Source organism: Cottoperca gobio, chromosome 14 (genome assembly GCF_900634415.1).
Source record: "Cottoperca gobio chromosome 14, fCotGob3.1, whole genome shotgun sequence".
Taxonomy (NCBI): domain Eukaryota; kingdom Metazoa; phylum Chordata; class Actinopteri; order Perciformes; family Bovichtidae; genus Cottoperca; species Cottoperca gobio.
Window position 1 is genome coordinate 22,882,883 of NC_041368.1, and position 26,958 is coordinate 22,909,840.

General features: G+C 41.7%; 1 protein-coding gene across 1 annotated transcript in view; it reads left to right on the forward strand.

Moving 5' to 3' along the window:
- Positions 1-26,958, forward strand: part of cadm1a (cell adhesion molecule 1a) — a 310,203-nt gene that overhangs the window by 196,882 nt on the left and 86,363 nt on the right. The window contains 1 exon segment of the mRNA XM_029448212.1: positions 19,509-19,526. Coding sequence (XP_029304072.1) covers positions 19,509-19,526 — 18 coding nt within the window.

The window sequence follows — 26,958 nt, forward strand, 5'->3', positions numbered from 1 at the left end:
ACCAGGTTTGGAAAAAAGCCATGAATAGAAAATCTAAAGTCTTTTCCAAATTTTGTGTAATTTATCATTGGATTTCTTCAAAAGGGCAGGCACTTTCAAGAAATGCTTAGTAGGTGATTGGATGTCTATTACCGTCTATCACAGGCCAACTTACAAGCACTCAGATCAGCCAACCATGTACTAAGTAAAGTCTTGCCAGAGCCAGCCTTCTTCGCTCTTCTTCCAATGAAGACATCTTTCACAGTTCTGATGGATCATCAAGCAGCATCAAACCTCTTTAGGAGCCGCAAGTGTTTTATTGAAGGAGCACACGGCCACGCCAGCAGCTGCCAGGAGCTCCTCACAGGACGCTGATTGGTCCGTGTGACTGTGGTTCGGTCACATTACTTGAAGCCTAATGAGATGGATTTTCATTTGATCTCAAGATGCCAGGATTCTCAAGTCCAGAATCCAGCTGCCGTGCATTGTGAAGTTGTTGCATGTTTGGTCATCAGCAGTGATCTGAGGACCGAACATGTTACATCAGTTGTTTCTTTTCATTAGAATGTCGCATTTGTTGGTCACAATTATAAACAAAACCTTTTGTATGTTGGGCTACTTAAACAAAACATTTTTGTAGAGTTCTCCACACATGCAGTCGGCAAATCTCCTCAACATTGTCTGCAGAACCATTTAGTAGCACATAAATGTCATTTTTAGGAAACAACGTTGTTACTTTGAAGAGAATAGCCCCTGAACTTTTTAAAATATCGAGTGGTTTCAGGTCACAAGGGAAACATGACCTTGGATACTCGTATCCATCTCGTCTCTCTGTCATAACAATGTGTGACATTGTTCTTTTTTATGCATTACTTCCAATATATCCACTGCATGTTTTGCTGTTTTTACCTCTTTGATAGATTTTGATAGATACAATAATTCACCAGAAGTTTTGTTTGTAATCTTGCTCAACAGTGATCAATAGTCTCCTTGTCAAGTGTCCATGTGTGGATGCAACAGATCTAAGCCTATTTATCTTTACTAAGATCAGTATTGACTGGCCATGAGGTGGCTTCACTCTCTTCCTCCTCTCTCACACAAGATGTTTCTCATATTTAGTGTTTCTGTTACAACTCAAGTAGTCTCTCGCTGTGATATTTCTACTCTTTTAAGATGGAAGCAACTTTGAGGTCCAGCCAGAATAAGTCTCAAGCAGTAATTATTGTTGTTTCTCCAGCTGGTGAACATAAAGGACTCTTGGGAAAATTATAGGAACAGCACACATATTGGCTGGCAAAGCGAAGGTAGAAAAGAGTATGTCTCGTGTCTTGAAGAAATGCACTTGTATCTGTCATTGGAAAGTGAATATCCTTACCTTTGCCTGATTCAACCAGACTTGAAGGCAACTTCATATATTTCACAGCAGCTAGACAAGAAAAGATGGAGGCTGTGCTTAAGCTTGTTGCAGGAAGCATGCTCTCAAATTCCCCACACTATTCCTCCAACGAGCATCTGTGAAGTTGGGGGTAAGTGCTTCTGTTTTGTTTTTTCCCCTTACTTGTTGTTTCAGTTGTTGTCCCATGACAGCGACAGGATGGGAGGTTTACTCGATGGTTACCTGGTTGGCACCTGAAGGGGTGACGCTGCCCCGATCCGATAAGACATGTCTCTTACTGCTGCTTCAAAATACGCACAAGATATTGACACAACACAAGGAACATCTGTATGTAATGTGGTGCAAGCTGTACCAAGGTTGTACTTATTGAGTCATTATTTACTGCATCCATACCCTGCACATGTGTATCGAAGCAGCAAGTCTCAAACCGCCACATGTTCTACTGAGATCGATATTGGAGCACATGGAGATCGAAGAGTGAAGCTGAAGTTGAAAACTTAAGCTTTACTTGGACCGATGAGCAGAGAATAAGTCTCTTGGTGGAGATTTAAGACGCAAGAAAACTACTCAAGTGCCGTCTATCAGTGAGGTCACTATCCTTTTTCATCTTTATTCGTAAGGCTCAGTAAAAACATTTGCGTTTGAAACCAAAGCACAACTCTGATGCTGGTAAAATACAAAGTTTATTCGAGGTCGAAAACAGGCAGGCATAAGGCAAACTTATTCAACAGCTGGAATGAATGGTACTGCTACTGGGCTGATGGGGAAGTTAGAGCAGGTGGGTGAGGGAGGTGATGAAGAATGGGGGGAACATGCGGGCTACTGAAAGGCATGATCTGAATATTGGGATATTGGGCTTTATCAATACAATTGAGTTGACTTGGTACGCAGCAGGAGGAAAAGCACAAGGACAATGTGAGACTAGGAAATGGCTGACATTGGTACTTTATTTCATATCCAATTTAACTTTATTAAATTTAGTCTAAGCAAGCTTTAACATCTCTATATTTCTTTGTGAGTTATTTGTGACAACCAGTGAGGATACATAAATGCATGAAGTGCATTATGACTTGCTGTCAGTCTTTTTTCTCCTGAAGGTCCATGAAGTGCTAATGATGCAGGATGATAATCACCCAAACTGTCCAATGATTGAGTTATCAGTCCAATGATTGAGTTATCAGTCCAATGATTGAGTTATCAGTCCGGCTGTATGACAGCAATGTTCACATCTGCTGTTTGTTCAACTGAACTATGGCTGTGCAAGTCATCCAAACATATTATTCCTCATGTATGTGCTGTCATCGATGTGTTCTGCAGATATGATCTCAGGCGGCGCTTTTGTGAATCGTGTGATATGACAAGCACATAGTCCTATGATTATCATAATTGGCTGCATTTTTCAAATCATAATTAACTCTATTCTTTCTGAAAACTCTCACTTAAGTCTGGGCCCTTACCCAGCCACTTTACTCCATTTCAAATGGGTCATCTGACATAGTTTTATCTGCCATTAAAACAAAAGTTATTTCCCTTGTGGCTGGTCTCGAGCCCACGCATGGCCATCATGGGTAAACTAGATAACAGGTTTCAGGAAAGATCTCATTTCTTCCATCGAACTGTCTCTGCTGCTGGCACATGTTGGCTTGTGGGACAGAGTGTTGTTTCTACATTTCAAGAACAGGAGACATCTGTGGCAAGCGGAGAAAGTGAGATCGCTGGCAGGTAGCTCTCCAATAGGGAAGCAATGAATGTTGCAAAATAAGCCCCTTCAGACTGGGAGAATTGAGGACGAAGTGGCTGTTGAGAATGATCTCACGTTTACATTTGTTCAATCTGTTGACACAGGTTGGTGGAAAACAGATGGGGTAATGGAGAGAAGAAGAGGAAGCACACGTCTTCAGGGTAGTTGGTTATTATACTGTCAGCCTTCATGGCCCTAGCCAATAAGTCAGATGTTCAGTCAAACATAAAGTCTAGCCTCAAAACACGTGCACTGCTACCTGTTAAAATAGTTGACGGCTTTAGAAGAGAAGTGTTAAATCTCTGAAAGCTGTTTCATACATTGTCTCTGGATATGGCATGGAGGGCGCTGCAACTGCATTTCATTGTGAGATCCTGCGTCGTATACTGACAACTAAACCTTGAAACAAGGCTAAGGAATAGCAAAAACATCAAATATCATGACAAACAAATTAGAAACATTACTTTTACATTCTTGAGGATGTAGACAAGCCTTTGAAACAACACTTAAACCATTATGTGACACCACAATCTACATAAACCCTTATAGGACACAATCGTTGTTTAACTTTCGGTTAAAATAAATGTCCACGTTTTGGTTTTGCCAAGCCAGCTATGTTTTCCCAGTGATGATGAATAGCTTTTACTCTATTAAAGGACAATTCAAAACTTTCATAGATTACCAAGATCCTTGTAAATTACAGTATGTTAATCACCACTGAGAATATTGATCACTTAATTGGCACTTTAAATGAAGTGTCTGTTAAAACAGTGTAAATAGATACTTTATTTATCCAGAGGGAAATTCAGGAAACAAACAAACAGTGTATAAGTGGGTTAGTGTTCAGACTGCTCACTATAATGTAATATATAATATAAACCAAGACACATATCAGCTCTCAACTGATAAACATGTGAAACATTCGAAAGGATAAATGGAGTAGCTCCTAATCTCTGCTGAAATCTCAGCCGACATTATTTGTGTGTGGTGGTGCTTTCACACTGACGCTGCCTCGCCGTGTCTGCAAACTCCCCAAACGGCCTGGACTGTTTCATGCTTTGCCAGTTCAATGGGAATGATTGGTATAATGTGTTTGCACACCAAACTCGTTGCATTTTCCAAAGCTGCCAAACAAATTGAACTGGGAGTGGCATATGTATCCATCAGAACAGCTTTCTATTTTAGCCTCGAGCCACGACTGATTGATAGCTTTGATAGCTACAAATGCAGGATTGTGTTTTCTTTTTTTTTCTTTTTTTCATGCGTGTGAGGAGAAACTTTCTTCCTCACCAAGAGATGGGTGGGCGATGGACATTAAAACAGATAAAATAAAATATTACAATTGACATTGTAATGCGTGCTTCCAATAACACACCAGGGAGGCCAGGAAACGGACGTGACAGGTGCCGGAGCGAGAACTAGTGTGTGTGTGTGTGTGTGTGTGTGTGTGTGTGTGTGTGTGTGTGTGTGAGTGAGTGTGAGAGATCAGTTTGCCAGGTTACAGGAGTCAGAAAATGTAAAGATTTTTAAGAAGAGATTCTCTTGGTTCAAAGTAAATTGTTGATGTTAAACCAGTTGATGTTCAAAAGGACATAATAGTTATTCATTATAGCGTTTCTATAAAAAATAAAAGTCTGGTTTTATAGTGACTAACAGGATTATGTGGCAAGGCGATATCACAATATAAGGCTAAATGATTTTGGATTTGTTGGTTGTCATGTTCTGAGAGTATGAGCTCTGGCACTACACGTTGGACAGCAATCAATCAGAGATATTGATTTTGGAGAGTTTCCCGCTGTCATGTTGGATTAATATGGATTAGTCACACTATGCATCTGAACACTGTAGTTAGTCATTCAGCCGGTTCAGTATGCTGAATTAAAAAAGGGTTTAATAAGCATGTTGTGCCTCCAACATTAGCGTTCTGAAATTGCTTTGATGTTTTTATCCGGCTTTGCAGTTCCGATTTAGTGCTCATGATGCTGTGTGACATGCATGATAATATAATTAATCAATCACAGATGATTCGCCAAACATGTCAGTGTTTGCTCTTCCGGATTATCTCAATGAAGGAAGTTGTCATTTTGATACTTTCACACCACAAAATGAAATGTATATGATTAATATTGACTGACATGTGGAGACCAGAGACACCTCAGGGGTCTCAGGTGAAGCTGGTCTTCACAGGGATACATAGTCTGTCCCTGCACACCTGTTGGATTATTAGCCAGGGAAGTGACACACACGGATATTCGACTCCCTGCTGCCTGAAAATGAAGTTCTGTGCTTGTGTTTGCGTTGTTGGCGAGGGAGGAGAGGATAATGTTGCTGTGTTTTGTACTGTTTTTGAGTGACTGGTTCTTTCCTTTGTCTGCCTGTCGACTGCTCCCCCCCGTCCTCTGCTTCCCACCCACCTCCCCTCCTGTAGCCCCCTCATCACAGAGGACCACAATGAAAATACGCCTTCAGACATTGCTGGGCTTTTATTATTGATAATCTGTTTTAAATGTGTGCAAAGCCTAAGGCAGCCTTGTACATAATGTTTATTAGATTTTCAAATACACCAAATTGCTCAATAAGGACAACTGGTATAGTACAATAAAATAATTTTACAATTGTACACAAATCAACTGCAAGCTAATTGTGGTGGACTCCGAAATCCCACAGAGGTCGTGTCTAATTACAATAGTCAACTCTTCTTTTTTTCTTCTTAAACAAAGAAGCAGAAATCATATGTTGTTTTATCACTTCCTGGAATCTTAATACCTTTGTAAGTAGGGCTTTAAATCCAAAGCTGTTGTATATTGACATCCACCCCTAATCTGTTCTCTAATGAAACCAAGGCCCCTTTCAATGGATTCACCCCAAATATACAAGGTTATGTTTTGTTCTTACTCCCATCAACACACACACACACACACACACACACACACACACACACACACACACACACACATGCGCGCATGTATGCCTCGTAGCGCACGCGCATGCCTCGTAGCATACAGTATCCATCAACACCCTTCAGGCTTTCTTGATGCAACTGCCTCTCGGCTGGGGAAAAATGTGTGACAAGCTCTGAAATGGGTTTGAGTGGTAAATTGAATTAGAGCAGGATGCAGAATATGCCAGAATGGCAGGTATACAACAGTTTCTGTGTGGACAGCCTGGATTGGCAGCATCTGTGACAGCCAGTGTTGCTCATTCTGGCTGCTGCTCCCCACTAAGTGCCTACAGTCAACATCTGCCTGACCGCTGGATGAGATCAGCAGGACCAAAAAATAAATTACTGGAGGGGCAGATTAACTGAGCCAGATACACACTTACAATTATAATTGACTTTTCAAAAAGGTATACTGAATAACAGCCCAACATAAGCATGTCAAGCTACACAGTCAACAAGTTAGCAGAAGTCCATTACTTTCATATAAACGCAGGTAAACTCAGCCAGTGTGTTCACGGTCAACTGCCTCGTCAGCAGAGAGCAGGACAACCGCTCAACTTATCTGTTGGGACTTTTTCAGTTGTGTATTGCAAATGAAAAAAGAGTACCGATTTGTTCACAGCTTGTATTTATCATTAGCTTGCTTCCAAATGTTCTCAGTGACTCGATAGCACTGGTGCTGTGCTTACTGATGGCAGCTGAAAGAACAACCAACAAATCGGAGCTTTGTAGGCAGGATTAAGAATAGTGATGTCATCTTCCTGAGCCAGAGCCTCACAAATAACAGCATCTATGAAAGATATGACTATACATGGCTACAAGCATGGATGAGATTGACACAGCTGCACAGGTTGTTAAGACACGCATTCTCAATTGTCATACTGAGGACTCAAACCTTATTGAACGTATTGAAGTAGCACAGGAAACATCAGGCGGGGTCATAAATCTATAGCACCAAAGGAAGCACATCCAACAAGTATGTCCAGCTCCGCTCCGGAACTACATAACAACTTTTACAACCCAAAAGGCCAATTGAAACTCAATTAAAACCTGTCGAGCCTTTAACATGACATTACATGCCCTTAAGGCTCGAGTGTCTGCTTCTATATCTTAACAAGTTAGAACTCTAAGAAGTTAAATTAAGGTTAAAACCCCCAAATATGTTCATTTACACAGCCAACGTATTTCAACCAAATCATATTTTGATAATATCATAAACCAAAGCAGGAAGAAAACCCGTTCTGCTCAACAAAAACTGATGTCAGTGTAAACCTCGGTTACAACAATGTGTATTTTGGCTGACACCATTTGTGCTTGTGCATATCTCTATCTTGGATGTCAAAATAAAGTGAGAAACAATGTGTGAGAGCTTTGTGAAGAAAAGACAGATGTCTGCGTAAAGGCTGAGTCAACTGTAGGAACTGTTAAAGAAATGAATTTGTTTGGCTGTCGATGATGAGCTTGTCTTTGTTCCACTTTGGTGATTCTGTGAGAAATGAATCATTGAGCTGTTATTTGATATGTGTTGATTTGTATTCAGTAATGACGGTTGACCTGTAATTCCAGACTGCAGCAAGTGTTTTGTATCTGACTAACAGAGTATTTGTCTCGGGAATCAAAAGGCCCGGGTTTAAGACATCGGATCAGGGGTCACAGTGTGGCCTATGGGCCGAACATATGGAAGAATAATTCAATTAAATCATATCTAATCAAATACGTTCACTTATAACTTACAAAAGTAGATAAGGCCGTGGATGATCCAGTCCGGGTTGAAGGAGGACATCCAAAATTAAATTCTCGTATAATTGAGAACACAGGCTGCAGATCTGAAGCGCATTGATCCCACTTCTGAGAGCAGTCAAAGATAGACCTACAATAAATGAAGAGTTTGTTTAGTATCCGAGCTGAACAACAAAAGGTTTTGTCCTTTTCCATAGAAACACTGAGGTGCATTTAAGTGCCTGTCTGCACTCATTGTTGAAAACACGGAGCTGGAACATTCTTACCACAGCACAGCATCTGCTCTCAGCCCTAAAAAAGGTGCCAAATCACCCATGTTGACACCAAGTAGTTAAACGTCTCGTATTATTGCAATTCCAAACAGCCCTAGACAAATCAGATCTTTGTAACATCATGGGAAGTAGGGTTGAAGGATGAAGCATATCCTAACAAGTCATACTTGCTGTATGCTCCCTTGATCTGCTACAATTTATTGCACCATAGATCCCCAACTAATTTATCACAGATCATTATGTGACTATTGGCTCATGATTGCGGTCCAAGCATACCCTCACCATATTGTATGAAGTAGGCTGTATATACTTGGGGAATTCTCTCAATCCGCTTACCAGAGGTCTGTAGCAGTTAAGTTATCCTCAGTGTGGAGCATATGCTTGTTTTTTTCTGTGATAATGCAGTGTGAGAGGCACATCTGGCAGTGCAGTCATCTCAGCAGTCATTTTGGTGTTCAAGGATCGGTCAGGACTGTGACTTGTTGTTATTTTCTTTGACATTCTCTTTGTTATTTGGCCTCATTTTCATTTGGTTTCCAGTTTGGAAAATGTTAGGCATGTTGCAAGAATAAGATATGAAAATGTTCTATTTTCTATCTGCTCTGTGCCTACACCAAGGGGCACTAAGTGTAGCTGAAAGTGGAACTGTCTTTTTTTAAGTACTGGTTCAAAGCCATATACTTTTTTGCACTTAATGCCAGGAGGTGCCACAAGGCAAGATGTCAATGATCTAATTAGCCTCACTCAAAGTAGGGATACTGATATCCCCTCTTCAAAGAGCCATTGGGTTCTGAAAACCCAACTAAGTGTCTTTTTTTAGACCCTCTATCAGTCAGGTTTAAAGTGATATCATAGTGACCACTATCCCCAAATTTTAAAGCCAAGTGCTCAGATTTATGGGTTGAATATCTGAAGTTTCACTGTACTTCTTGGGGAAGTATGCTCTCAGTGGAAGCAAGTGAAGGGGCCATTTATGTGGGTGGTCAGATGAAATTATACCGGTGCCATGTGCGAGGGATTCTTTATTCCTGCCTGCCTTCTGTGGGGGATGTGAGTGTCTCACGGTCAAGTTCACTTATTCTACATCCCCATTGTCGCTGTTAGCTGCTCAGCTGCAGATGACTCACTGTATCATTTTGAGAGACCAGCCAATGCAATATCTGCTAACCTTTTCTCCATAATCACTGCTTTGTAGCTGAATGTCATCAGCTTAATTTCAAAATGGGGACGGCAACTTACTGCACATTAAAGATTCAACTTTGGAGCAGCTCCAACTCCTTGTTCTCAAGGTACAACGTCTCCGATACAGTTAGAACAAGGTTTGGTCGACTGGATGAATCATTTATCGATCAATGATGGATTGAATATGGATGTGATAGAAATGTCCGTACTGCACTTAAATTACTTATATTCTGGTGAAATGTAACCTGACATGGATGTAGTAATGGTTACTTCACTCATAAGAGTCTAAAAAGAGGTAAAGACCGCTGAACTGTCAATCAGAAACTATATTTTCAAAATCGCTACCAAGACACACAACCTACATTTTTCTGCATTGATATCAGCATTCAAGTGAGCTGCGTCTTGCTTGAATGCGTTTCATATTCAGATGCAAAATTGATGCTCAAATAGGCTACTTCATGATTTATTTAGACTGTAAAAACAGCCCACATTTCCCGGAGCTTTCATAAATGTGTGCTGGTTTTGTCCCTTTTGAGTGAATTTCCAGTAGCTATTTCCTACTGGGAATGCACCACAGCACTGCAGTTTAAAAATGATAATGTCTGTTCTTGGGCCTCCTGGCAGGCCAGTGGTGTGCTATGTGGTTGTTGTATGCCATCCACCTTTCTCTCTCCGAGGTTGTTTTCGCTGGCAAACCTTCCAAAAAAAGGCGAAATACCAAAAACATCTTTAAAAATGCTGGTTCATCACTTTTTTATAAATACATAAAAATGTAACTTGCAATAGCGATAGCAGATCTAGGACATGCACTGCTGCTAAAACCTAGTTGGGGCCATAAGTTTGCTCCCGCCGGACGTCTGGATATTGCCTCAGTTGAACTTGTTTAAGCGGTTGCCATTTTTTGGGGTGGCTTTGCACTGCTCCCTCCCCCTGCAGTCTAGGGAATTGCTGCCACCTTCAAGTGCAGCAAATCCTCAGACGTAAGTGTGTTAAGCCCTGTGTGCTTTGCCGAGGGTGGAAATGAAGACAGGCTACCCATATGAAGAATGATGGCTCCTTCAAGAGCCAGCTGTCCTATTTTAAGCAGGCGACACTCACCACAATGTGCTGTCGAACTCTGCCTTTACCTCCTTCTGTTTTCTTTTGTTCTTCTTACTCTTTCCCTCTATCTCCATCTCTGGCATGGGGAGGAAGGAACTTTGGGATTGGGGTAAATAAAAGTCACAAGATGTGAGCAGAGCCTCAACGTCTGTGAGAAGATAATGTGTAGTCCCCCTTAAACATCTTGAAGGATGGAAATGTTATTGATGCATGTTAAGTCCTCTGGGGGTTTCACTCAAAGGACATTTGGGGCCTTTCATCCCTGACATGAAGGTGGAGGGAAACATTATTGAGGCTCCGCAACATGACAGAGGTTTCTCCTTTCAGTGGGAAGCTTGAAAGGAAAGAGTGATCTTTCTCCAGCCTTTGAGAGGGAAGCCTCATAATTGGCTGAAATAGCTGCTCTTTTCTTCGTGAGGTAATTGGTATTTATGAAGTATTTATGGTCCATCCCTGCCAGTGTCAGCTCCACACAGAGCCGATTTGGACAGAAGAGAAGCTTACCCTGGAAGAAAAGTGTTGCTTTTTGTTTTGCCCATTTTACATATTCATAACTTCAGCAGAGTTATGCATTGTTGCACTTATATAACAGCCTGAGCAGGACCATGGGGCTGTTGTTATTGTGTGGTATCTCACCATGCTGCCGTTCCATCTGTGACGGGGACTTGAGGGATGTAGACACCGCTTCTGCTAATAAAGACTTTTAGCAATTAAACCATATAAACAATAACAAGAAATACGCTATTGCTCATGATCAGTAAAAACAAGGACAAACCCAAGACATGGTTGGTGCCTTTGACTGTGGAGCTTTAGTCTGCTAGTGGTGTGGCTAGAGTGATAGCAATGTAAGTCAGTCTGTTACTATTGGATGGCTTGGCAGGTAACTTCATACAGACATGTATGACCAACTGTGGATGACTGTTTATCTTGCGCCACCATGAGACTGACATTTTTAGTTTCATGTCAAATGTATTGATGACTGTTGGGTTGAATACCATCGACTTTGGTACAGATATTCAATGTTCCCAGATCCCCTAATAGCGTAGTTTATCCACAGTAGTTTGCTGCGGCTCAGGAGGTACAGTGTTAGTCGGGCAACATGTAGAAGTGTCCTTGGGCAACATACTGAACCCCAAATTGCTCACATGGCCAACGGGGTATGTGAATGTGTATCACTCCTGATGAGCAGGCACCTTGTAGGGTAGCCTAACATGCTGGTAAAAGTTTTTTGAGAGGTCGCCAAGACTAGAAAAGTGTTGTATAAATGCGGTCCATTTAGCTTTGCCAGCAGGTCACCTTTTCACTATTCCAGTGAAATATATTGAAATGGTAGATTAGTAGTAGTAGATGTAATAGTAGTTACCCTCTCAGATGTAACTTACTCTCCTACAATCGAATCCTCCATTTGTCATACCAATGAAAAATACATGAGAGCATTGTTATGGAGAGTTCCATAAGCTGGACAGTGTGACTGCAAAGACACGCACGCAATGCAGAATGAGAGTTTCCCAGGGGTTGGTGGGAACAGAACTGTGTGTACTTTGTCAACCGTGTGTTCCTCTTTGTTCTGGTGCCTTTACAGTTCAGACGTATCTTCCTGCTTTCCTATCTTTCTCTTTATTATTATTCTGTTTATCCTACTGTACAGCTATATCCACATTCTGAGTGGCTGAGCTAATTGTTCCTGCTCATGCATTCTCTGCAGATTCAATTATACGCCACCCTAGGCATCCTGAACAAAAATGAGGGTGGGAAAGAGGGAAGTGTGGGAGAGGTGAAAAACGAAAAGTGGTTGGAGAAAGTCGTAGATAAGAGAGGGGAAAGTTGAGAGAGGAAAGAAAAAAAGAGGATGAGAGCGAACAAGTAGAAGCAGGAGGGATAAATTAGAGCCGGGAGTAAGAGCAGTCCCTTGAGTCATATATTTATGTAAGGAGAAAGTCAGCTCACTGGAGTGTACACTGTAATGGCACCCCTCTGCATAATGATTGGCGCTGACCTCCCAAATAAGCGGATTAGTTTGTGCCTGAGCTGGCCAGAAATAATGGACCTCACCTTAGCTTAGCTGCAGTTTGACACAGCAGAAAATAGGTGAGGAAATAAGAATACCTCAGCAGCAGCAGGCTTGCCTGAACCTCATTCATCTGCATCACCATTGTGTCAAATTGGACATGCATTCCTGCATATCTGCCAGGTTCAGGAACAGATGGCGAAAACATACTTGGACCCATGTGGACTATAATGTGAAAATACTGTAGTAGACATCATGGAAATAAGGTGCTGCAGACTATACAATGTAGCAGCGATTTGTGTTTTCTTTCCCCCCTATAACAAGCTGTGCAATGAGTTACTGTTTATGTTGCTTACATGCAAGGTTGTTTACAGGAAATGAGCTTCTGTTATTGTAGCTTTCAGTCTGCCAGTGAGAGGGCAAGTCTTTTGCTCGGAAGAATATTGTGGCTCGGTGGTGAATGTTGTGGCTAATGTCTTACTGCAGGGCACACTCTCCTTTTGTGTGCGATGAACCAGCAGGATTAAAGCATCCATCTTGCTCTCCCGCTTCCCCTAATGGTATTAGGAGAAGGCTGGATAGGTTTCAGTATTCCGTTAAGGAATATCTGATATGGGGGACTGGCTGATTCAATTAAGTCAAAATCAAGGTAGGAGGGAATAGAGTACTGGTGTAATAGCCTCTGAGCTTCATAGCTCAAAGTGGGGCATTTCAATCTGGAGACCTCCTGCATTACCCCCCACCCACAAAAACAACATATATTATACACTCATTACCAGAGGACTGTAAAGGGTCACAAGCAATCTCTGCCTCAGTGCAGATCTCACTGACTCAGTGTTGTGAATCACAACAACAGAAGAGACACACGACATCCGTCTTTCACGCAATGCATGCTGGGATCTGCTCTGGCCCCAGGTGATCTAGAACAGGGTGAGTAGGTAGAGATAATGGACAGATGGATGGACATTAAAATTAGTTAGCAAGATCAAAAGGTTTATCTGGTAGCTAAGTAAATATTAAAGTAAAGACGTTTACTGCTCATTTCAAGAACATAAACAACTGTTAATGTTGGATAAAATGTGCATTATGTACGCAACACTTTCGAGTTTCAATTTCCATGTAAGGACAACGACAGGCTAGACTCATCTCAGATTTTATTGCAAAGTTTGACACACAAAGATTAAGAAATGACATTTGTACTATATGTTCTCAGATAAACGGGTAAACACACCATTCAATATCAAACCCCCCCAATGTCTACTCTTAATACCCGTTCATATAAAATATTACAGTCACATTCATCTTGAAAAGCCTGATCTGTGTTCCCGTCTTCCGCGAAATGGAACATTTAACTACGACTTCGACTGGATATCAAAACAATGCCTCAAAAATGTATCAAATAATGGCCTGCCTTATGGTGGCATATGGGAAATATGTGACGCTGTGAACATATTTTCCATTGGGCTTTTCACATTCACAGTTTGCAGGGTGTGAACAAGCTTCATGTGAAGTGAAAACAGCCATTACTGCTATATTGTAAGTCTACAAAATAATAGAGAGCAAAACTTGTTTCTCTTTTTTTCTTTCGCAGAGTGGAAAGTGACAGTAGCAGTTATGAAACACCACACTCCTCTGTTGCCTGAAAAACAATGTTATGTTTGGAGCTACTTTGTCACACCTTGTCAAAGCACATGGATGTGAGCAGTTGCTCTAATCCACAGGTATCAGAGATCTTAACATTCTCCAGACCAAACATCCTGACCTTTACAGTGTCTCATGCATAAGCACCAATAGTTCTTTCCCACCTATAAATGACTTGTTTTACAGACATGACCAGTTGCTGTTGTGTTGGATGATGAGCTAAGACAAGAGTTTTAAATTTTACCTGACATCCAACTGTTACAGTCGAATGCCACCAAGTGGATTCCTAATGCATTTCGCTTAAGATGTGTGTGTGTGTGTGTGTGTGTGTGTGTGTGTGAAAAGATGAAAACCTAAATCAGTTTTTGGATTTCTTCCACTTTATACATTCGAGTGGTCAGGTTATCACACTGTCGTTTGGTGTCTTCGCGCCACCAAGTCCCAATGCTGTCTGGAGCCATTGGGTTTCCATTACCACAAACTCATTTAAAATTAATGGCTGTGGACCTTCCCTGACCCCAGAGATAAACCTGGCCAAGTATTTTTCCTTTAGAAGACATTGGGGGATTAGGTTTTCCTCTCTTTCATCATTGATTACATGGTATGGTAATATTTCTCTGGATGTTATAGTATCGAATGCAAACGTCAAATCTATCAGCACGCGTTTATTTCCCGCTTTTCCGTTTCCTATTGATGGTGTTCAAGGATGAAGCTGCTGCTTTTCTTGTTAAAACCAGTGCCAACAGCGTGTTAGTCCCAGACTTCCCTGCAGTCTGTGGAAATCAGCCCAAGTCTAATAGTATTAAATGAAACAATTTGTTTGTTGACAAGAACAATACAGAATACCAGACTTATCCTTGAAATGAAACGATAGGTACGAGACGTAGTGAAGGGTTAACATAGCTGCAGGAAACAATGGAAAGCTACAGTTTTTCTAACTGTGTTATAATTATATCAAATTACTCTCAGTGCGTATAACCTGTGCTATATTATTTTCCCTTTTATGGCAGCTGGATGGAAATTTAGACAATAGAGGCTCTTATGAAATGAAGCTTATCCACATTTGAGCACAAGCATTTGTCCTACATTTTCAGTGCTAAGTGTAGACAATCTACCAGATGGTACTGTAAACACACACTCCAGAATGTAGAGTTTGACTCATAAAAAGGGCCCTCGATGCATAATGTTACACTGTTATAAGCTGAGCTGTATTACTCTTCCTCATTTCTCTGGCTGCTCTTATCCACCATGAAAATGCAGGCCTATCCCTTCAAAGTCATGAGCTGCGTCGTGTGTATTCATCCACCACCCATGACTTGGTGAATGGTTAGGAGTGAGGATTTGGGATGTTGGGGACATTACCCTGGGGCCCAGCACCTAGAGGACACAGTCGTTGGTGGTGGAGGGAGGGAAGTTTCTCAGTCTTATCAGCAGAACAGCATACAGCGCTCTAATCGCCGGGTCCCAGAGACAGCCGGAGGTACAAGGGAGAGTGGATGGGTGAGCAACATCCAGGGAGAGAAAGAAAGAAGCAGGAAGTGGAGACGGGGTGGGATGGGGTCGGGGGGGGAAGGGCGATGTTTATACTTCGTAGGTTACATCAAATGACAGATGCTTTACAGTTCAGTGCATAACTGACTAGAAATCCTTTTGGTGAGAAGAGGCAAGAGCAGATTATGTCCCACGGCACGTTGTTGGTGATGAAATATAGAGACTTTGCAGTTGCATCACAAGTCTCTTAGCAACCGCAGCAGGTGCCATCTTGAAAGACTCCTTAAGAAGAGGCATTAAGATAGAGATGGGTCAGTTCATTGAAGTGTCCGTCCCTGAAGTCCCCCTCCCGATGCAGACTGTCTCGATAACGTTACCAGGACTTTGTCCTTTGCTCATATTTCCAAAGTTGAACTGAATCTCTAGAATCTAACAAAGTCAAACAGAGGCCGGTTTGTCTGCGTGTGGAGATAAAAACATATTAATTCAAAGAAGAATGTAACACTTTTAATCACAGCTGTGTTTTGGAGGAAACGAATAAGACGTTTCCTAGTCTACCTTTGAAATCGAGAAGGTATTTACAGGTAAAGCAGCTTGATTCCCTCCTGGCAGCGTATTTTGTCAACTTTCCATGTGTTTGTAATAGAATAAGGAAGTGCTACAGGCAGTAAATAATAGATTCATATTTTATCAAAAAGCTTTGAAGCAGCCAGAATCCAGGTATGTGTGTAACCCCAGAGCTCATTGTGATCGAGCACACAGTTTCATTCTCCACACTTGATTTACTGCTGTGAATGGTTTAAAAGAAAGACAATAGGATTGGTGCTATTGATAATTAGTTTTTAATGTGCCACACTCATCATGTCCAATTTCATGCCCCTTAGGCAGCTGATCACAGATTTAATCAACACATTATTGCTTGCTATACTTAAACTGACTGCAGGGTTTCTGTGTGTGTGTGTGTGTGTGTGTGTGTGTGTGTGTGTGTGTGTGTGTGTGTGCGTGTGCGCTTGTGTGTGTGGGGGGGAGGGGGGGTTGTCAGCATGTACATCCATCCCAGCAACGTCCTTCATTGATAGACATGGAACGTGTGTTCCAGGCCATTAACCAAGAGCTACGTTTGAAGATGACGCAGCTTGGAAGCGTGTTGTCGTGCTGCGTCAAAGGAAACCATTGTCATTTCTGTGTTTCTAGCCAAGAGCAGAATGTCCAGGCCTCTCCGATGAACGCGGATGAAAGTCGGGCTGTTATGTCGGTTCTTTAGACCGCTCTCATAACACCTGGGAGTCATTGTTTTGCTACCACGTATTTGTGAGGTTGGGTTATTTTCTTTTACAAATGTTGAGTGACTGCATAGGGGAAAAGGTCCTGCTCCATTTCAGCATATCATCATATGTAGTTGCACTTCTCGTGCGTATTACTCTATTGTTTTTATTTCCTTTTGTGTAGGTATAGTGACTGTTGGTTTGTCCATTCATCTGTCCGTCCGTGGACCACAACAAGACATCCTACTGTCGTGTCATTTGGTGTGAATATATATTATTATATTCATAATAGTGGCAGCCTCAGTTTGTAACTACATGCATTTTAAGATCAGTGACATTTACTGTATTTCCTTTTGTTTCTGGTTAATTGTGTTGGTCTACACGGTGATGTGTGTTTACAACGGACAGCTCAGGTACTCGTGTCCTCTTTGAACTTTGATTTTCTTCCCAATACTTTGGTTAACCTGAAGGTTTGCTCGCAGCTTCTGATGCTTGTGATTTGTTGCCTCTTCTGACGTCTTTATGTCTCCATGTTTCCAGAATGACCTCTCTGTGTTGAGTAGACAAGTAGGGATCATGGCCAAAGATACAAAAATAAGAACCCAGTTTTTTTTTTGTTATTATACTTTCGCTAGCTGCTAATGTAAAATGTAATTTTATTTATGCTCATGAACTTATTACACAATATATTTCTTCCGTTTGAGCTGTCTGATTGTTGTGCTTTGCTGCTGATGGTTGACAAGATGAGTCTTGACCACTGCTCACATGAAAGAGGCTATAAGTATATGTCAGTGTTGGGAGGAAGTATAGAGGAAGAGTCAGAGCATCAGACATCTGGATCCAGAAAGAGGAGAGGCTACGCTTTAGAGAGAGACATTGGGAGGTAGTGGAGGCCTTCATTAAATGCAGCTCAGGCTCTGGTGAAACTCTGGTTAATGTCCCCATCATCTCTGGAGTGGTCCACCGTCGAGCTCTCTGTCCAAATGACTCATGTTTAATGCATCTCTGCAGTTCTTGTCATTTAACCTCACCTCTGGAGGTTGTAGGTCGGGGTGGAATAGCGAAGGCTCCCACAAGACCCATAAGGAGCAGAGCGACCATGCAGTTATTCTTCCCCCGCTCTCCATTTACTTAACATTGGGAGAGCTGCTCCATGTCTCGCCTATTGCTGTGTAATCTCCCCAAAGCAAACCCCCCTCACCCCATCACACTGCATGAACCTGAACTCGAGGGTGGTCTGGGTTGACAATGTGGCTCTCTGAAGCACTTTGTTGCTCTGCTTCCCGTGTGCTGCGGCTGAATGCTTAAGCAGGAGACAACTGATGCTATGCTGGAAGACTTTATGACTTACTCTTTAATCTTTGGGAGCACTCCAGTTTATAGCTTTGGTAAAAAGCTTTTCAGGTGAGAGTGAAGGCTGTCAAACTCCATCAACCTTAATATCTTGTGCACCCGTATACACGGAGAGAAAGGTCCTCAGAATGTATTCACGTTGCATGAATTTGTCACGGTCGTTAAACAGTTTGAAAATGAATGCAGCCTTGTAAATGGAGGTAATTTCTATTTCCGATCAACACATCGTACGACCTCGTCTGTGAGGAACACACGGAGCCTTTAAGCTTGCAGAGATGCATGTCCAAGCAAATGGGCACCGATTGAACAGGATACATCTCTATCACAAATGGGGCTGTGTAACAGGATGTGAAAGATGCAATGCTACTCTTTGTTTCGCTTGATCTTCACGCCGCATTTTCCTCCAATTTTCCCAGCTTACATGCAAAGACTGCCTCCCTTTCACTCCTCTTCTCCCTCACTTACACACACCCACTCAATCTCTGCCGCTCTCTGCTGGATAATGGTAATTAGAATATCACCATGATTGAAATTTGGCAAAAGTTGAAGAGGAAATAGGTTTTCTAATCAAAAGCCGCCTCATAGCTGGAATTCTGATGCTTACTTGGCTGAAGAATGTTCTTCAGCGATGGGGGCCTAAACGGATGCCAGACTGTACTCTGAGGGCCGACCAGCTCCTTCCCTGCAATGTTCGGTTTTATACTCGCATCCCTGTTGAGCCTGTTTGAGCCAGTTTTCACTTATTTATTTAAATGTGTGTGTTTTGCTGTCGTACTATCACGCATGTCCCTTTAAATATGAAGCGACAGCCTGTTAGCTTAGCTTAGCTTAGCATAAAGATTGGAAGGGGGTGTTGTGCGCAATGGTCTCTTTGCTCAGAGACTTCCTGTTGGTTGTGTAGTGACATCACACTGTTGCCTATGTCTTTCCTCACACATGCATTGACCTGAGATGACTCTCTTCCTATTTCCGAAGATATTTGTAATTCAGCAGAGGTGTGAAGTGGAACTGGCCAAATATAGATGAAAGAGGAAAGCAACAAAAAAGAATCTTCTGAGCACTTGCAATCCACAACACGTTGGCTTTAACTCAAAGATAATGTGTTGATCAAAGCCCATTTGTAGCCAAATGAATGCATTTAGAATTTACACCTCACACTTCAACAACTGTCAGTTTCTCAAATCAGCTGTGTTCTTTTAATGCTGTTCCTTTTTGCAGAGGGGAACCGCATGAATTGTGTTGCTGTGCATCCTGACTTCTCCTGTACTCTATAAGCATGCTCCTCTATGCACTGGTAAATTGGGGCAATTTAATTTAAATGGGGCTTTGAATGCTAACCTCCCTTTCTGTTTCTTTCTCCTTCTTTCTTCCCTTCCCACCTGCCCTCCTCCAACACAGGAGCTGCACAGGACGCAGGTAAGACTTCCTCACGTCTCCTTTCCTTCTCCTCACCACATGCAATCACCACGTTCCAGCTTCTGTCTCTAGCAGCTAGTGTTTGTGTATTTACGACCAATCCACAAATCTTCCTCCATTTCAGTTTCTCTCATTCTGTCACACATTTAGATTTCTGTCTGTCTTGCATCCTCCACAGTCCATTTCTTTCAAATCTCGTGTTTATTTCATTGCTGCTGACGAGTACATCTCCAGTTGCTTACCAAAGCGTTGCATAGAGCCAGCTGTAGCAGCCTCGTGTACACTGCACTTTACCTCATAGTGCTTAGACGTAACGAGTTTGAGTCCAAAACAAAACATCATTATGTCAAAATGATAAAACGTGCAAGTGATTTAAATCCCAGTTTTCTCTGTGACACGCTGCGTATATGCTGTTAGCTGCAGTTATGTAGCTGCTTTGTTGCTATTGACTGTTCGTTTGAACCAATTACAGTTTGTATCTTTCACAGCTTTGGTTTTGTTGCTCGTCATTGCCGCATCATACGTGAAGTGAAGAGCGTTGGCTGTTGAAAACCAATGACGGCCAAGTTTCTCTTGACATTCCGCTCCATATGTTTGGACTTGTAGCAGTTGGCTCTTTGTGTTGCTCCCAGTGTCAATACACTTATAGAAATATGACAAGGGTCAAACTCCATTGAAACATCCAGGCAGCGGTTCTTTTTGAACCAAGAGAAGTTATAGAAAATGTTGTTTGAGAGAATGCACCTGTTTGACATGCAGCCAGCGGCAGCTCAACAACACACCTGTGTTCTGCTCGGCTGCTTTAAACCACTGCAAGAACAAACAAACACGTTATCATTCATAAACGATGGGGCAGTTTAAAAAACGCATCTGTTCCTTTTGAGTTAAATGCCGTCTTTATGCGCTGATCAATCCCAGTTGTTTTGATCACTTAAAACTTCACATGTTTCACATTGGAAAGGCTGCCAGGAAGGAAGGTGTGCAGGAAGTGTATCATTAACACAAGCTTAACACTCATCAAAGAAACAAATGTGAAATGGAGGCTACTGGAATTAAAGCGTGAGTAAGAGCACATTATAAGGAGGAAACATCTCACTCCAGTATGATCTTTTAATACACACAGAGTTCTGCTTCTTCCTGCAGTCGAGGTAAATAGAAGCCGTGGCTGCATTTCGAGAATTTACAGTAGATTATTTTCCGAAATGATAAAAAAGAGAATATTGTCTCCGGTCAGAATGTGCTCCCATCGCTTTGCTTACAAGAAAATAATTGCAGGCTGTAAATCAAGTCATGCTGCCGCTCTCTCTCGCTGCCTTCACTCCCCCTCTGCCGTCTCTCCTCTCTCAAGCCTTTTAATCCAATTAGCAGTGCCAGCGACAGTTATTTATATGTACATGAATTAGAATTGAACAGTAAGAGATCCTCCCTCGGGGACGGTTGGACGGAGCCCAGTCCTTGACGGGCCTGTTCTCGGTCACAAACCTGCGCTGCTGCCACCGAGCAACGGTGGCCTCTGCGGCGGCCAACAAAGCAGCAACAGAAACTCGCGCCAACGACGATCATCATCGGACTTTAATGTGAAATCGGGCACGCTTTTTAATCCTTAGCCGTTAAATACTTTACAATACTCTAATAATATTGTTTCATCTCCTCAATTTCCTCTTTTCTAAAACTGTGGAGACTAAAGAAATATCTGTAATAAGCTTCAGGTTCATCTTTCTGTTGTATTCCATTGCGTTGGACTGAAACAGTAGATTTGCCAAGTGAGTCTGTGAGCTGCCAAATGTGTCTCTCTTACTCTTTTGAACTATTTGCTAATGATAATACTTCAGAGAGAATATTGGCAGCATATGTCCTTTTATAAAGCTTTTAAATGCAATATGTTTGCGATTATTAATTTTTTAGGTAAAAGCGCTGCTTGGGATCCTTCAGGTGTTCTGCGCTGCTCTCAAAAGCATGCAAAATGCACGAGTCCTTGCAATATGCAATTTGAATCAATGGTCGACACAGGTCTTCATCAAGGTCGAGTGTACTTTACATGTTTGGAGACCACATGCCCACCCTTACTGTGAGCCCTTCACACGAAGGAATAATAATTAAAACATTTCAAAAGATGCACGGCATCACACGTTAATGCTTACAGTTTGTCTGCAAACAACTTCACGAGGCAAATAAATAACTCAATAAAAGTTCCACACGGCTTCTTTTGGCTTTAATACGTAGAAATCAACCCTCGGATCGCATTAGCCTTCGATTAATCTTCATTTGTTCTCACTTTGGAGTAAGAGCGCTCCTGTGTTTTCTAGGTGAACAATGAAGAAATTGAAAGTTATATAATAAAAACATCTCATGTAACAAAACCATTAATAAGAAACGACAACAAAACATATTATATATAACTGTTTTTAATAATGTCTATGACATAAAGTCATTTATTTACAGTTATTATCCTCGTCATGATTTATTTATTCACATTTGTCCTCAAATGAGCTGAATGTGACTGAATGCCTTCGTACATGAAACAGTGAATATGACAACGAACGGATGTTCAGCATTATGACGACATGATGACATAACGGAGAGATACTTGTTGAAATGTTAGTGACAGTAAAAGTTATTAATCTAAAAATAAAGCCTTAATTAGTATTAAAATGTCTTAAATCAATCGTTCAAAACTCTTAACAATGCAAAGATATATCTATTTAAAACTCTCTAACATCGAGCATGTGCAGGCGGTTTGGAGTGAACCCGTTTTAAAAATGGACCATATTTGATTTTAAAAAAACAGAGCAAGCAAAATGTATCTTATTGTGAAAGGTCACAGCGCTTCCTGACCTGACGCCACAGACGTGGCCGACTCGTGTGTTTGCTCCGCATGCCAATCAATAGGATGGAAGACATGAGAGGATGGAAGTCGTCTGAGGGACGCAGCGGTTAAACACAAGCAGTCTTATCCGTGTGTGCACAGAGAGAGGCTCCTTTAAACACACACACACACACACACACACACACACACACACACACACACAGCTCAGATTAATGACTAAATCAATCACACACATACAGTGTTTGCTTGTCATCCTGTATGCTTTTCTTTTATAACACAGGTTCAATTTACCAAGCTACTGAAGCTCCGTCAGCGCTTCTTCTGAATATGTATTCAACAAGGTCATCTCTCACCGCAGGATGTGTTGCTCCTCAGTCCACTGCATTACATCTACAGCTGGCTGTGAGGAGGATGCAGACCCTGTTTTAACCATGTTGACTCAACTAGTGGAAGAGATAATTAAATAAGTCAATATTTTTGTGAAACTGGTCCAAAATGTTATTTTGCCGTTTCTAATTTAGCAAAGCACAAAAGTGTCGATCAAAACTGCCAACTGCAGATTGCACCGCCTCCTCTTTATTATGACAGGAAGGGAGTGAAGACGGTTAATAACATGTAGAAGATGAGAGTAACTGCATGTGATAAAGAAGGACGGTAGAAATGATCGTTTACAGCGAGCAGTAATGAGGGTTCGCACTGACAGAGCCGCCATGTGGGCAGCTCCATCTGCTCCGAGGTAACCACAAAGAAAAAGTTGGAGGACAGTATGAGGGGGCAAAAGGCCAAATGTTTTAATTTAGTTTGTATTTTTTTTGTTGGTAAATTCTTAAAAAACAAAGCTGTCTTTATTTATATATTTTTCTTTTTGTCAAATCCCATAAAAGCCAGCAGTTAATCCGTCTCCTAATACTTTCCATCGCCATAACTCAGCCAAGATATAATGATCTTTGACATTTCAAGGTAAATAAACGTTAGTTATTCTGCTCGACGTCGATGATTAGTGATTAAACTTCAATTTATCTCTGTTATAGGTATGAAATTGTATGATATACGCAGAAAGTAAATAAGAGAATGTGTAGAGATTGTCTTCGAGGCGTCTCAGGCTATATGCTCGTGTCACGCACATGAGGAAGATGATTAATTGTGCTTGAATTAAATCAGGTTATTGAGGTATTTAATCATAGTTTTGGATAATTGCCTGATATTTACTGTATGGGGTATTATTAAATATTCATTCTTTGATTAGCAAACGTGATATGTAATTTCTCAACAGAGGGTCGTGCACAGTCATTTTATAATGATTAAAAGTATTTGTCCTAATTAAATCATCATAAATAATAGACGACTCTATGTAGATACTCAGCAGCCAATCAGAGTGCAGCAGTAAAACAACATGTCAGAAGTGTTTCTACTTTTTGAATCGAGAGAATTGCAGAAACTTCTTGCATCAGGTCGAGTTACATTAGAAATAAGCTTCACTAATAATATCACTGACATTAGCATCACTTAGCTTTGTTTGTTTTCTGCGATGTCACCTAGACAACGACACTTCGACTACATCGCACCTTCATGCTGAATCATGTGACGATGCAAAGCACCAAAGTGCTCTGATGTGTGTGAGATTCCTGCAGCTGAGTTGTAGCATTAAGCCCACTGAAGTGTTTCATGAGCTTTTTTTTGTTTCTATAATGGAGGAAGTGGAAGTAGAGCAGAGAAAGCCCCAAGAGAAGCACAAGTTTAAGTAAATTCTACTGTACATAGAAAAGAGTAGCAAACCAAAGTTTTAGTGAAGGAGTATTGACTTCTCACAGCTGCCTGCCGGGCTCGACGTACAAAATCAGAAAACCCAACGGACTTCATCCCAACGGGTCTGCTGCATGTTCCCACACCAGCGTTTACAGATGCTGTGCAGCCTGGACTCAGCTTCTTAAAGCTGCTGTTAAAATGAACATTGAATACAATTATTATAATGCATTGACTGCTTCTTTTAGCTCACTGTTGTTGTCTCATCCCATAGTGATGAATCCGGTTTAGTGCTCACATTGAGTAGATGTTGATCCCACTGTTTCACACCTCTGATCTAATTCCTAGAGTACGTGGACCTTTAATAAATAAATAGAAGTACCACTGGCCTGTAGCCTCTTCTGTTGCCGGCTGTTTATCCACTTGCTGTGTACTGAATAACACAGATTTGCATATAAAAAGTGAAGTTCAAAAACCTCTGAGTTACAGCTGGGAGTGTAAAGCAGCACTCAGTTCAGACAACGTGTCTAAACAAGTGTTTATGAGATACAGACGAGCAACTCGCCCTCTGACATGTTTCCCTCCTTCACTAACATCATATCCTGAGATTGCCAAATATCATTTGTCATCGTCCAATCCGTCCTGAAGTATTTCAATCAACAGCTCAACATCAGTCAGTGTCTTATGCGGGTACATTTCTCTTTGTTTCTCTGCTGCCATGCGTTCTCGCTGGAATACTTCTGTAGTATTTGGCTGTAACTTATTACTGTATCTTTAAGTGTAATTGCCAAAAGTTAGGAGTCTCAGAGTCGCATCTCAGTCACGCTGCGTCTCTGTGTGGTGGAGATACCTGCCCTGAGTCATGCCTTGAGCAACTGCCATCAGAGCCACGATGCATTTAAAGCATGAGCGCTTTTCCCACTGACAACAGGCGGGGTGAGCTGAAGGTCATGTCGATATGTATTTATAAAGCCCAATATCACAAATTACACATTTGCCTCGAGGGGCTTTACAATCCGTACAGCAAACGACACCCAAATTCGCCCAAAAAAAACCTTTTCGCAGGATAACATGTAAGAAACTGAGGCGTCCGTACAGACCACATCATGACCGTACAGTGTATGTGATCCAGATGACAACACACGAGACAGAATGGGAACATATATGAAGAAAAGATGTCAGTAGTGGCATCGAGTGGTCAGTAACAAACACTTCATCATGTTTTGTTTTTGTGAAAAACTTTTAATTTGTAGCAGCAGCAGGAAATGTGCAGTTAGCATTAGCAGTATCCAAAATACAGCTGTGAGAGAGCAGATGAGAAAAGGCTCCACATGAAAAGTCCTGTCAGAAAGAGAACGTGGGAGTGGAACAAAACTTCAAACAGCAGAAAGGTGCACGTTTCACAGGAGAACAAACGAGAGCAGACGAGGAATGTGGACTGTTGGCGAGGGCATCGACATCCTTTCACGATATACACTCGACCGCTGCTCCTCTATGGCTCCGACCCAAGACTCCTTTTTAAAGCGTGGTCCGCTCTGACGTGGAGTCTACTTGGAAACATGCATCTGGTAAAGTCAGTCCCGTCCGGGGCTTCGTTAGTGCTAAAACATCTCCCGTCCCAAATGAGTCAAACCACATCCGTGCATGTAGGTACTTTATAGAGTCCAGTCACCAACAGGATGCCCTCAAGTAGCCAACAGTGTTAATACAAATGGAAAACTCTGCACCAAGTTAAATTGGCATCATCATAACTCCCATTTATCTCCAGTACAGCTCAGTATATTGATTAGCGACACATCTAAGCCGCTAATAACTGCTATTAGTCATATTCTTCACATCACGACATTAATAATGTTTGTTTGACACCGGTGCATTTCTTCCACACACACTCTTCCGTCATCCCGTGTGTGTGTGTGTCTCTTGTCGTGGTCCCTGAGGAGTTAAACCTGCTTCGCCCTGCGTGTGTCAGGAGATGATGTGGAGATATCGCCTGTCTGCTTTCTCACGCTGCAGCCGCCCAACTCGACATAACATCCACACGACTTGGCTGCACATTTACAATGTTTGCGTCAGGATACACAGATGTACGAGATGTTTTCCACCTGCGCTCCGTCTTATTTCTGAGCCGACTTCATCCACAGTCAGAGAACCCTCCGGTGAACATTGTGCTCACTTATGGAAGAAGAAAAAAACGTCTTTCGTGCTTCTGTTCTGCTTCAGGATTGCACAGCTCAGATTTGTTTTTAATCTACCTGAAACATAACTGGCAGTTGAGTTAAATGATCTCGCTGAGATTCACTGTCTGACGGAGGAATTGACTAATTCAATCAGTCAAACTCTGAAGGTAAAAGCAGCCATTTAAATGATGCAACTGACAGAGTTGTTCATTAATGTGAACAATGCAGCCTTGAAACAAATACTATTCCTACAAATACAACACTCACATAGACAACACAGGTTGTAACTTCACAGAAACAACAATGTGTCGTCAGTGTTGTGACTGTGCTCACCAGTGTCGTAGCAGAGGCTTAAAGGTGTCGTATTTATACAAAGAAAGATGCTACACCAGTCAAAACAATGACAACAAACAGGCGTAAATTACTTTTTGACATGCCGACAAATCTACCTACATCGTTCTTTATGTCATGTAGCTATTGTGTTGGAATCCAGCCGATACAAACTAAACTAACAGGTGAGAAGGAGATCTATTGTACTGAAACAAAGACACGTGGTTAAAGAAGGGTATCCGTCTCTGTACGTGGGACAAAGATGAGCGATATACGAATAAGACAAAGTATGAGACAGAAACCGTTTCACTGTGATGTGCAGAAGAGGCTGTGTGTCCTTAGATCCATTTTTCTA